We start from the raw sequence: 13,698 nt of genomic DNA, 5'->3' as shown, positions 1-13,698 counted from the left end.
CTTAAAATCATCCCTACCTAAAATCCTCCCTAGGTCAGGCCCGCTTGCTGGAAAAGCCATGTCTTGAGGGCGCGGCGGAAAGTAAGGAGATCCGGAATCATCCGGATCTCGGGGGGTAGTTCGTTCCAGAGGGTGGGGGCACCCACAGAGAAGGCCCTCCCCCTGGGGGTCGCCAGCCTACACTGCTTGGCCGACGGCAAGGAGAACAGAGCGCAGGTCTGGTAAAATCATAGCTCCCTAAAATGAAGAAAGAAAGAAATGGAAACATCTGGACCAGTGGCCCCCAACCTTTTGGGCACTAGGGACTGGTTCTGTGGAGAGAGGTTTTTCCATGGGCCAGAGGGGGCATGGTTTCGCATGCTGCCTGCATCCCGCAGATGGGGCTTTCCTTGTTTGAGCGGCTCTGTTTCTGGCATGCCGTGGACTGGTGCTGGTCCATGTACTGGGGGTTGGGGACCCCTGATCTAGACAATCTCATTTGTTTCTGGATATTCTATTTCCTTTCCTTGCATGTTTCAGGTATATATTTAGGTATATTCAGGTAGTCAGTTTTTTGTAGTTGTTCTGGAGCGTGTAACCCTGACTAGAGCATGTAGATCTGTATGTTAGAATATTTGGCATTTATTGGGTTAAGTGCTGTCTCCTTAAGAGATGGTTTACAGGTAATGTAGTTTAGCTAGTCAGCTATCCCAGGTTAATAGGTCAGTAGAAGGAGGAAAGGAGGAGCCACTAAAGTTCATTGCAGGATATCCTGGCCATGTGCCAGTTTGGAATGCCTTTGTCTTTGTGCAAACCAACCATGCAGCACGCTTGGACATTGAATGTAATCAGACACAAGTGAATATGGAGAGATTATTGATTTTACTGACTTAATGGACAAATATTCACCAATTGGACGCATCTTCAGGAATGTAAGTTTCTGTTAAGGATTCCCGGGTTAAATATTTGTTTAAATCCATTTTGTTGCGTTATCTGTCTGGATCGGGATTGGAAGGCAATTCAGTTCAGGTTCAGAATAGTAGTGGTTAAGGTGCTAGCCTGGAAAAACCAGGAGACTATGAGTTCTAGTCCCAGTTTAGGCAGGAAAACTGGCTGGATGACTATCAACCCAAACCATCTCACAGGGTTGTTGTTGTGGAAAAAACAGGAGGAAAGAATATTATGTATTGAGTTATTTATAATAAAGGTGGGATAAAAATCCAATCTAATATTAATAAAATACTTCAAGCACTACCTGTGCTTAATCTGCAGGCTACTTCTGCAACCTCCCCTTTATTTCTTAATTTGTGCCCTGCATTTATTATTTTTAGAAATAACTAATCTGTCTTTTTGCTTTGACTCCCATCTCTTCTCTTCATGGAAGCAGCTGAGAGGCAAATGGGGACTATGAACAAGCCAGGTTATGCTTCATTGAGATAATTCATTTCTCAAAGTCTTGTGTGGTAGTGCCAGGGCTTTTTTTCTCATAGAACGCCCAGAACAGAGTTCCGGCACCTTTTTTGGATGGAACCTTGTAGGGTAGGCAAGGTGGGTTGTATGACATGTGTGAGTTCCGGCACCTTTTTTTTGGGGGGGGGGAGTGCTAACTTTTCCAATGAAAGTCAAAAATGCAAAGTCTACTTGAGTTACAGCCTGGAGAGAAGCCCAGCCTACAGCAAATACAAGTGGTCATTTATGCATATGTGTCAAAACAAAAGAGAGCCAACACAGTTGTAGAAGCAGGAAGCATTGATGGTTTGATACTCACAATAGTGAAAGAAGTGAATAGCAAACAAACAGTGTAAGTTTGAAAAGTAATCCTCATTCACACCTAGACATCAACTAGAAATAATAATCAGAAGGGGAAACTGAGGCCCAGACAATGATTACCACCATGAATGCTGTTCTATATTACCAAGAGAGATGTGACTCACTAAATCATGTATATGAAAAAAAAACTGCAAAGGAGAAGACTTAAGCATTTAATAAAAAAAGCATTAGAGGACAGGCTGCTTAAATAATGGCCAGCACCTGCACTTCTGCTATCCCTTTAAGGTCTCTCCCTAGCCAAAATAGCAACTGTTCCCTATAAAAGTTGAGCAGACAGGTAAGTGTGGTGTATTTGTCTGTGGAAATAAAGCAGCCTGAAGTAGCCTAAAACAGGCAGAAAGATATTCTCCAGTAGTAGGACTCACAAGGTGCAAGTTGGAGAGCAGTAGGAGTATGTGTAGTAGTAGTGGGGAAGAGTGGAGTAGTGAGCAGTGAGTGCTGGCCTTTGTGTGTTTGTGTGTGTGTTGCCTAGGTCTTATGTTGTTGGGCTGACTCTCTTGTGTTACGGAGCCCACTGAGTTGGGTATACTTAAAAGAACCATGATAATAAGGCATCGAAACTTCTCAGGTGAGCTACTGGAAGAAAGCTTTGGGTTGGAAGTTGGCCTAGTGTGATAAACCAGAAGTCTGACAAAACCAGCATTCATACATTCTTCCTTGAAAGACATGCTTAGCATAGCAGCAAGTGGATCACTTTGATTTAAACACTGCATTCCAACAAAGTTTTAGCAAAGAGTGGAAGTTCAACAGGGCATCCATATACAGATCCAGCTCTTAAAAGATGATTAGGGAGCTGGAGGCTAAAATGTATGATGTATGATGAACAGGGCAGAACTGGCTATGTCTAGTCTAACAAAGAGAAGGACTAGATATGACATGATAGCAGTCTTTCAATATTCGAGGGACTGTCAACCTCTTCTTCAAAGCACCCAATGGCAAGACAAGAAACTTATCAAATAAAGATTCAACCTAGAACTAAGAAATGTCCTTACAGCGAGAACAATTGATCAGTTAAATTATTGTTTTTACTGGGGGTTGTGGGTGATCCATCAGGTTTTTTAGAAGAGATTGGATAGTCATTTGTCCGGAATGATATAGGGCAGTGACGGCCTTTTGGAGACTGAGTGCCTAAACTGCAACCCAAAATCCAGGTCCCAGGTGGATGTGGCCCACTGGATGGGCGTGGCTGTGGTGGTCATGGCAGATTGGGTGGGTGTGGCCAAGGTGGGCGTGATCACCTCAATGTTGCTCGTGGGGAGGGACGCCTGTGGGGCCCGGGCAGGGTTGGGGAGATCCAGGGGGTCTGTGGCAGGTGGGGCAGTGGGCAGGAGGCTTGTCTTGCGGGGTGAGGCGAGGCAAGGCGAGGCAGGGTGGGGGTGCCATTGTCACAGGGCAAGGTGAGGCAGGGGCTGGGGCGGCTGCTGCCTGACACCATTGGCCCCTGCACACAGAGACCAGTGAGCACATGGGTGCTGGGATACATCCGGCTATGTGGGACCTCGGCGAGTTAGCGGACAGCTGGTTGAAGAGGGACGGTTGCCATCTCCAGGGAATGGCGTGCGTGCCCACAGAGAGGGCTCTGAGTGCCGCCTCTGGCACGCGTGCCAAAGGTTAGCCACCACTGATATAGGGTCTCCTATCAGAGGAGGGGAATTGGAACAGAAGATCTCTAATGTCCCTTCCAACTCTGTTATTCTGTACTGTTATGCTTGGAATTCAGAAAGATTCACACCTTGGGAATGAGAAATCCATTGAGGTAAACATCCTTCACACATTGTCTTGGTATTCCAAAGAATGCGACGTATTTGCTTCGTATAATCTCATGAATCACAGCATTGGTGTAGGGCAGATTCTTCCGATCTCCATAACAGATGGAGTGAGATGGATCCAAAATTTTTTCTATCTCCTTGTAGACCTTGTCTGAGAAAAAGGGTAAGAAAGTAACTTTTATTGAAGAACTTATAAATTATCTTAGAAAATAAATAAGATGAATGTGGAGAGATACTTTTCCACCTGAATTATTTCATGTGGTTGCCCTTAAAGAGATTTTGAATAGTAAGTCAGCTGAAGTATAAAATTCTGAGAGCAGGAAANTTTTTCTATCTCCTTGTAGACCTTGTCTGAGAAAAAGGGTAAGAAAGTAACTTTTATTGAAGAACTTATAAATTATCTTAGAAAATAAATAAGATGAATGTGGAGAGATACTTTTCCACCTGAATTATTTCATGTGGTTGCCCTTAAAGAGATTTTGAATAGTAAGTCAGCTGAAGTATAAAATTCTGAGAGCAGGAAAGGATTATTAGCACTCATTGATGGAACTGAAAATAAATGTGTAAAAACTACTACCACCACCACCTAGCAGTCCACTCTCTGGATTGGCTGTTTCCCAGAGATCTGGATGTATCTCACTCTGAGGAAGATAAGATAACCTTTATTGTCATTTTTTTACTGTGGGCACAACGGCACACATCAAAAATGAAATTTAGTTGCCCGCTCTCAAAGTGAAACACATACATGACACACACCTAAAGATACTATGTACAACATATGTATAGACCCACATATACATAGCAAATAAATATTAAATACTGTCCATCTTGAAGTCTCTAAATCATTTGGTTTTTCTTCAGATCATATAAATCTTAACCTGTAATGAAGGTTACAGGTGTCTGCAGGTCTGTAAGGTCTTACATCTGCCCTATCCTTCAGTCCTTCATGAAAACAACAATACAACTATGTTTGAGGTCCTGGGTTGTTTGTCTTTCAGATTTCTTTTTCTTATTCAAGACAGTATATTATGCTTACTGCCCCTTTAAAAACAGGGTATTGAAAGAGCTGCTTCTGTCCTAGATCACTGCATCCAGCATAACTAATCTATTCAAATTCAATTATCTGAATCAGGGATTATTTCTCCTGGAAGTCTTGGACTTTGTAGGTAAATTGGAGAAAGAAAAGAAATTGCAGAAATGAGGGTTCCAATCTTCCTTGCAGCCACAACAATATGTGATAAGCCTAGGGAGCAGATGCAAGAGGCTAACTGCAGGGGTCTATGACAATTTGTCATGGCCATCTTGTTACAGCCATCTCGCTGTGGGGGAACTCGCCATGGCCAACTCACCACAGGACACCTCACCGTGGGAGAAGAGTTACATTAATATCAAAGAAATGGTGGAATAGAATCATTAAAGAATGTAAAAGGAGGGACAAAATGTAATGTGAATGACAAAAATTAAAATATTTGTTATTTATTTTAAATAACTGAATTGTTCAATTGGCCCACAGTGAGTTGTCCCATGCTGAGTTAGCTAAGGTGAATTGTCCCATGACAAGTTGGCTGTGGAGAGTTCCATTGCTCACTGTGGCTTCCGCTCCATAACAACTGTGACTTTAGGAAGTGTTAAAGCTGAGAAGACGAGGCAAAGAATGCTGGGAAGTTACTATTTCTAGGGATCTCCTATTATTCCCTGCATGTGTTGGAAGATTGATTGAATATCAGCCTTGGAGGATCTCATCTATGATCCAAATCAGTCAAACAGTGCACATGTTTTTCCATCTGGAATATTGTGTTCAGTTCTGTGTACCGCAAAATACTACTTTTATAATGCCTTGGTAAGATCATATTTGAAATATTGCATCCAGTTTTGGTCCCCACAATGTAAAAAAGATGTTGAGATTCTCAAAAGAGTACAGAGAAGAGCAACAAAGATGATTAGGAGACTGGAGGCTAAAACATATAAAGAACATTAGTTGGAATTGGGTATGTCTAGTTCAGGGGTAGACAACTTTGGCTCTTTTATGACTTGTGGACTTCAAATCCCAGAATTCCTGAGCCAGCCACACTGAGGGGAAAGGGAGAGGTTTCCAAGCTGAGCCATGCTGGCTCAGGAATTCTGGGAGTTGAAGTCCACGAGTCATAAAAGAGTCAAGGTTGCCTACCCCTGGTCTAGTTTAATGAAAAGAAGGACTAGGGGTGATATGATAGAATTGTTCCAATAGCTCAGGGTTTGCCATGAAGAAAAGGGAGTCAAGCTATTCTCCAAAGCACCTGAAGGCAGGACAAGAAGCAACAGATGGAAACTAATCAAGGAGAGAAGCAACTTAGAACTATGGAGAAATTTAGAACAATTAATCAATGGAACAACTTCCCTCAAGAAATTGTGAATGCTCCAACACCAGAAGTTTTAAAGAAGAGATTGGACAACCATTTATCTGAAATGGTATAGGATTTCCTGCCTGAGTGAGCGATGGATTAGAAGACCTCCAAGGTCCCTTCCAACACTGTTATTCTGAGAAGGCAACCATTTCTGGAGGTTGAATATAACCCTGAAATTGGATAAGGAACTATCTATACACCCTGGAATATACATATATTAATATTCTATCTAGCCACATTATAGAGGAATTGCACTTCCCACTAAAAATTCTACTTTATTGTCACCTTGGATATTTCGATGAGTTGCCATTAGTAGCAATGCCCATTGCAGAACACTACTAGTTGAGTCTGTCCCAGCAATAAAAATGTCACCAATGCAATGAACCAAGTTGCCTTCATCATAGGTAGAATTCGGATCATCCTTGCTCTAAAATTAACAGTGAGAAAGGTGAAATGTCATTTTCCCATTATTATTATTATTATTATTATTATTATTATTATTATTATTATTATTATTATTATTATTCATTTATTCATTAAACATGAACTTCAGTCAATTGAACATTCAAATTGGCTGGCGCTGATGGTTGACACGGGTTGCTACCAGCATCCTAGGTGACAACCAGGTACCTCCTTAAAATGTAAGATGTTCTGAGTAGCGCAGTTTTTTGTAACATTGCTAGAGTTATTGCAGGAAGCTGCAGTTTCTTGATGTATTTTGCAAAGTTTTTGGACATAGTTCCCAGTGCCCCAATGACAATGGGGATCACTGTTACACATTTCATCCATAATCGCGCAGTTTCGATGGCCAGGTTGCGATATTTTGTAATTATTTCCAGTTCTTTTTCTTCGACTCTGGCATCTCCTGGTACAGTGATATCAATCAGCTGTACGCTTCGGTTCTCTACAACTGCGATATCTGGCGTGTTGTGTTCCAAATGGCGATCTGTCTGTATTCGAAAGTCCCACAAGATCTTCACCCTCTCATTCTCAACAACTTTTTCCACCCTATGTTCCCACGACTTTTCGGACACAGGCAAGCCGTATTTTTTACACAATGCCCAGTGGATTAATTTAGCAACTCGGTCATGTCTTGCTTTGTAATCTGTTTGCGCGATTTTGCTGCACTCACAGATTAGATGTGAAAGAGTTTCAACTTTGTCATTGCAAAGTCGGCAATTTGGATTGTCAGTGGATTTTTGTATCTTCACTTTCATGGCATTAGTTTATAGTGCTTGTTCTTGAGCAGCCAGTATTAAGCCTTCCATTTCTTCTTCATTATTATTATTATTATTATTATTATTATTATTATTATTATTATTATTATTATTATTATTATTATTATTATTATTATTATTATTATTATTATTATTATTATTATTAGTTGTTGTTGTTGTTGTTGTTGTTGTTGTTGTTGTTATTTCTTTCCCAAACCTAATATTTCCCTTTCTAGTTCATGGTCCATTTTTTCTGTAGAGATTGAAGTTCTAATCAAACCATCAGAATGAAACAGGGCTAGAGACAGTGATTCTAAAAGTGGGACATATTTGTGAAATATATAGACCATTTTTTGATAATGGTCAATGGAACTAAATATTCAGGAACAATTCAGGTTCAGTGGAACTAAATATTAGGAACAATTTAGACATATCATTGAGCTTTACCCCCTATACTTTTTTAAAAAATATTTCTGGGCTGCATTACAAATTCTTTTATTAGTTCAAAGTGATGTTAACCTCTCTCTGTGTGTATGTGTGAAACAGACTTTATTCTTGTAAGCAGAATAACCATTCACCAGTTATGCCACTGAGCTATACTGTATGCACTGACATGGACAGATGTGGTGTTTCATCTGATGCTTCTCTTTATTAATCATATTTTTGTCTTTATATTATACTAGTATAGTAGTATATGATATCCTTTCCCAAAATTCTAGTTGGCCAATGCAATACGTAATAATTTTTATCTATCTTCATCCTTTCAATTAGAACCAATTTGGTGTAGTGGTTTAGGCACCAGGCTAGAAACTGATAAACCATGGGTTCTAGACCTGCCTTGGGCACAAAGCCAGCTGGGTGATCTTGGGCCAGTCACCTTCTCTCAGCCCTAAAAAGGAAGCAGTGTCAAACCACTTCTGAAATCCTTTCAAAAAAAACACCTGCTAGACAATTTCCAAGCACTGAAGAAAAAAACATCCCTTCAATACTGTCTGTGATGTGTCCTTGGACTGGATTTGTTTCTTTTGCTCTTAAAAAATAATATTTTTCATCCTTTATTACAGCAAGGCTACTTTAACAAGAACTAGAAAACTTTTCTACGACTGGTTAGGACACCATTTCTCAGACCTTTCACTGGATCTATCTTTATTCGTTCTTGGGTTTGGATTTGTTTTTCTAGAACCTATAAATAAAAATTCAGGTCACTTTGTTTTAGTTTAAACATCGAAGACAATAATATCGATTAGGGTTATTTTCAATAAAATTGAGAACACCTGACTGAAAACACCAGACCTCTACCTAGTGGGACTGACACATATGAATCATATTTTTGATCAGAGTAGGAACAACCACTGATCCCTTTTGGTTGTGAACCAATACTATGTTAATTGTTTCTGCTGTACTTAAATCAATATTGGCTACACAATATTGGCAGGAGGGGAAATAGCTGGCAATGTTATTCCATGGCAACAGGCAGAGGTGGAATTCAAATACCTGAACAATCAATTCTCTTATTTGATGCAGGCCTGGGCCTCTGAGGCCTAGAACGGACTTCAGGAAGTGGCGTCCATGCACTTTCAGTGGGCCATTCTAGGCCTGGGAGGCAGGTTGTTCCACTGGTTAATTGTTCTAACTGTCAAGAAGTTTCTCCTTAGTTCTAGGTTGCTTCTCTCTTTGGTCAGTTTCCATCCATTGCTTCTTGTCCTGCCTTCAGGCGCTTTGGAGAATAGCTTGACTCCCTCTTGTTTGTGGTAGCCCCTGAGATATTGGAACACTGCTATCATGTCACCCCAATTCCATCAACTGTTCCTTGTATGTTTTAGCCTCCAGTCCCCTAATCATCTTTGCTTTTACAAGGCATTGTAAAATGATATTAACACTTGATTCTATCCCTTGTTAATGCAGTCTAGCATTGTGTTGGCTTTTTTGGCAGTTGTAGCACACTTATGGCTCATATTTAAGTGATTGTCCACTAGGACTCCAAGATCCCTCTCACAGTTACTACTATTGAGCAAGGTACCACCTATACTATACTTGTGCATTCGGGTTTTCTTGCCTTGTTAGGTAGTGCCCAATGTTCAAGTCTGTCAAGATACTTCTGTATCTTAAGCCTATCTTCTGGAATTTTGGCTATTCCTGCCAGCTTGGTGTCATTCCTACCAGCTTGGTGTCATTTGATGAGTTCCCTATCTATCCCCTTATGCAAATCATTGATGAAGATGTTGAAGAGCACTGGGCCCAGAACAGAACCCTGGGGCACCCCACTACACACTTCTCTCCATGTAGATGCAGTTCCATTAAAGACCACACGCTGAGTACGGCCGGTCAGCCAGCTACGAATCCATCTGCTGGTGATGCTATCTAACCCACATTTTTCTACCTTATTAATTAGTAAGTTGTGGTCTACTTTATCAAATGCCTTACTGAAGTCCAAGTAAATTATATCCACAGCAATCCTCTGGTCCACTAATTTTGTCACATGATCAAAGAATGCAATAAGATTTCTCTTACAAACCCATGTTGGCTTTTGGTAATGACTTTGTTTGCCTCTAGGTGTTTGCTGATTCATTGTTTGATTATCTTTTCCAGAATCTTCCCAGGTATTGAGGTCAGGTTGATAGGTCTGTAATTTTCTGGATCCATTTTTTCCCCTTTTTTGAAGATGGGAACTACATAAGCTCTTCTCCAGTCCCTGATAGTTCCCCAGTGCTCCAGGATCTTTGAAAGATATAGTTCAGTGATTCTGAGATCACATCTGCCAGTTCCTTGAGAACCTTGGGGTGTAATCCATCTGGTCCTGGTGATTTGAACTCCTCTAGGCTGGACAGGTGCTCACTTACCATTTTCTTGCCTATTTTAGCTTGTGTTACTAATCTGTTTTTTATGGTACTGTTTTTGATAGGTTGGACTGTTTTTTCCCTTTCTGTAAAGACAGATGCAAAAAAATGAGTTAAATAGTTCTGCTTTCTCCCTGTTGCTTGTCACTTTCTTGCCACTTTCCCCCACTAATGGCCCAATCGTTTCCTTCACTTTTTTCTTGTTTTTTACATGTTGAAAGAAGCTTTTTTTTGTTATTTTTTACTTTTGTTGCAAGCCTTAGTTCATTTTGAGCCTTAGCTTTCCTCACTCCATCTTTGCAGGCTCAGGCTATTTGCTGATATTCTGCCTTAGTTATGTGCCTCTCTTTCTGAATGTTATACTTGTCCTTTTTGTCTTTCAGTTTATCAGAGAGTTCTTTATGCAGCCATGCTGGCTTCTTTTGAGAGCTGTTATTTTTCTTCTTCATTGGTATTGTGGTAGACTGTGCTTTTATTATCTCACTTTTGAAAATTTTCCAAGCTTCTTGAGTTGTTTTCCCCTTGAGGATTCTCATCCATGGAATTCTCTCCAAGCTGTCTCTAAGTTTATTGAAATTATCTCCCTTAAATTCCAAGATTCTAGTTTGCTGTGTTCTAATGCTTGCGCTTGCATAATGTTAAATTCAAATATTGCATGATCACTCCTCCCCCCCAAGTTCCTGTGGCTTCAACACCTTCTATCATTTCATCTCTATTAGTGAGAATTAGGTCCAATATGGCTATTCTCCTAGTTTCCTTCTCTACTTTTTGGGAGACAAAGCTGTCTGCTAGGTTTGTCAGGAATCTGTTTGATCTTCCACTTGGTGCAGAGTTTGTCTTCCAGTTGATGTCAAGGTAATTAAAGTTCCCTATTACTATTGTGATGTCCTTCCTACATACCTTAGTTAGCTGACTAGCAAAAAGTTCATCTGTTTCCCCTGTTTGGTTGGGTGGACTATAGTATAAACCTATGACAATGTCATTCCCCTCCCCCTTTTATATTGACCCAAATGCATTCAAGACAGTTTACATCATTGTTGTGCTCTATTTCTGTAGAGCACAACATTCAATATCATTCAATATCACAGTAGTCCACGTCTATGCCCCAACCACAGGTGCTGAAGAAGATGAAGTTGTCCAGTTCTTTGAAGCCCTACAGCACCTTATAGAATCAACACCAACAAATGAGGTCGTTATCATCATGGGGGATTGGAATACTAAAGTAGGAAGCCAAAAGATAACTGGAATAACAGGTAACTTTGGCCTTAGAGTACAAAATGAAGCAGGGCACAGACTGATAGAATTTTGTCAAAAGAATATGCTGGTCATAGCAAACCCAAGAGACGGCTCTACACATGGACATCACCAGACGGTTAACACAGAAATCAGATTGTGGCAAGTTCTTAAAGAGATGGGAGTACCAGACCATCTTATTTGTCTCTTGAGAAACCTATATGCGGGTCAAGAAGCAACAGTGAGAACTGGACACGGAACCATTGATTGGTTCAAAATTGGGAAAGGAGTCCGGAAAGGCTGTATTCTGTCGCCCTGCCTATTTAACTTACATGCAGAGCACATCATGAGAAAAGCAGGGCTAGATGAATCAAAAGTTGGAATTTAGATTGCCGGGAAAAATATCAACAACCTAAAATATGCAGCTGATACCACTGTAATGGCAGAAAGTGAAAAAGAACTAAAGAGCGTCTTGATGCGGGTGAAGAAGGAGAGTACAAAAGTTGGCTTGAAACTCAACATTAAGAAAACCAAGATCATGGCATCCGGCCCTCTCAATTCCTGGCAAATAGATGGGGAAGAAATGGAAGTAGTGACAGATTTTATCTTCCTGGGCTCCAAGATTACCACAGATGGGGACTGCAGCCAAGAAATTAAAAGACGCTTGCTCCTGGGGAGGAAAGCTATGGCAAATCTAGACAGCATACTAAAAAGCAGAGACATCACCCTGCCAACAAAAGTATGTATAGTCAAGGCCATGGTTTTCCCAGTTGCAACGTATGGCTGTGAAAGTTGGACCATAAGAAAGGCTGAGCGCAAAAGAATTGAGGCCTTTGAACTATGGTGCTGGAGAAGACTCCTGCGAGTCCCCTGGACTGCAAGGCGATCAAACCGGTCAGTCCTAAAGGAGATCAACCCTGACTTTGCAACTAACAACAACAACAATTTCTGTAAAGATGTAGTTATTTCTTATATAGAGAGCAACTCCACCTCCTTCTTTATTTGGTCTGTTTCTTTTAAATAATTTAAATCCCTCTAGCTTTATGTTCCATTTGTGGGTTTCATCCACCAAGTTTCCATAATGGCAACAATAGCATAGCTGCCTTCATTTACCTGAATTTCTAGTTCACCCTGTTTGCTGTTCATACTCTGTGCATTGGTGTATAGACATTTGAGTCCTTTATGATTAACCCTGTGTTTACTTTCTACATAACCTGTGTGGTGCCTGAGTTCCCCTATTTTTTTACCCCCTGTTTGGTTAGTGCACTTTGTGTGGCACTTGCTATTAAAAGCTTGATTTTGCTTGACAGCAAGATTGATATCTTTGTCCACCCATACATCTATGTTACATGCACTGATAACCCTATAATTTTTAGATTGCCGGGGACAGGGATGTTCTGTATCAATTAACCCACCGTCCCTGTTGTTTAGTTTAAATATTCCTCCAGAAAATCTGTGAATTTATTGCCAAGTAACCCAGTCCCTTTCTTTAATGGATGCAAACCATCTCTTTTGTACATCTTTTCACTGGACCAGCTACAGACATTGTGACTAATATAACCAAAGCCTTCCCCTTTACACCACTCCTATAGCCACATATTGAATTCTGCTATATGCTGGCCTTTTCCATTTTGCTCCTTATACACTGGTAAAACCTCTGAAAAAGTAAGCCTACAGCCTATTCTGCTAAGTTCCTGCCCCAAGCTCTGGAAATCATTCTGCACAGAGAATACTTCTTTTGGGACAGATTATTAGTGCCAAGATGTACAAAAGCATCCACATCACAGTCCTTGCTGGCATTCTTGACTATCTTAAAAATACGCTTCTTGTCCCTATTGACAGTAGCACCTGGAAAACACCTGACCTCTTTCGAAACCTCTGTATCTTTTCCTAAATTTATATCCCCTATAATTGAATCATCAACCAGAAGGTGGCTTCTCTTTTTGGATGCCTTGCTCTTCTTGCATGACTGATGTGTAATACCTGATTTGCACGTTCCCCTGTCCAAAACAAATTATTCATCTCAGACCACACTCCCCTGCTTATTTTAGTTATCATCATCAGAATTACCTTGACCTGACTCCTTAGTGTCCCTATTAAGGTCAGTGGGGGCACTGTATCTGTTATGCAGGGACACAGAGAAAGCTTTGTGTTTAGGGTTCACAGCTTTCACCCTGCCAGATCCTACAGTTGTCCACACTGCCCTTCTCCTGCAGGTTCTTTGTGGTAGAGAGGGCTGATAGCGCGGCAGCTCAATAGAATAGAAGGGCTGAACTGGACACCTAATTTCTGCCTGAAGAGCAAAGATTACAGACCCTAGATAAATAATCTGTCCTTGTAGACTAGTGATTTGTTTACAGATAGGACAGTTTCCAAGTTTGAAAAGAGTACTGCGAAAGACAGCTGCAAAACAAGTGTTGCATTGAACTAAGCCAGACATTCTGAGATA

The 13,698-nt window shown here is 40.7% G+C and overlaps 1 protein-coding gene across 1 annotated transcript in view; it reads right to left on the bottom strand.

The window, feature by feature from the left end:
* The window catches only part of LOC114922860 (cytochrome P450 2K6-like), a 36,971-nt gene that overhangs the window by 4,854 nt on the left and 18,419 nt on the right, over window positions 1-13,698 (bottom strand). The window contains exons 2-3 of the mRNA XM_029284935.1: window positions 6,248-6,389; window positions 3,542-3,729 (exon numbers count right to left, since the gene is read on the bottom strand). Coding sequence (XP_029140768.1) covers window positions 3,542-3,729; window positions 6,248-6,389 — 330 coding nt within the window. The remainder of the gene's footprint in view (window positions 1-3,541; window positions 3,730-6,247; window positions 6,390-13,698) is intronic.

Source organism: Protobothrops mucrosquamatus, unplaced genomic scaffold (assembly GCF_001527695.2).
Source record: "Protobothrops mucrosquamatus isolate PMUCROS unplaced genomic scaffold, P.Mucros_1.0 scaffold1126, whole genome shotgun sequence".
In the NCBI taxonomy this organism is placed as follows: Eukaryota; Metazoa; Chordata; class Lepidosauria; order Squamata; family Viperidae; genus Protobothrops; species Protobothrops mucrosquamatus.
The sequence above is the reverse complement of the archived record's forward strand: the minus strand, read 5'-3'. Positions and strand labels throughout refer to the sequence as shown.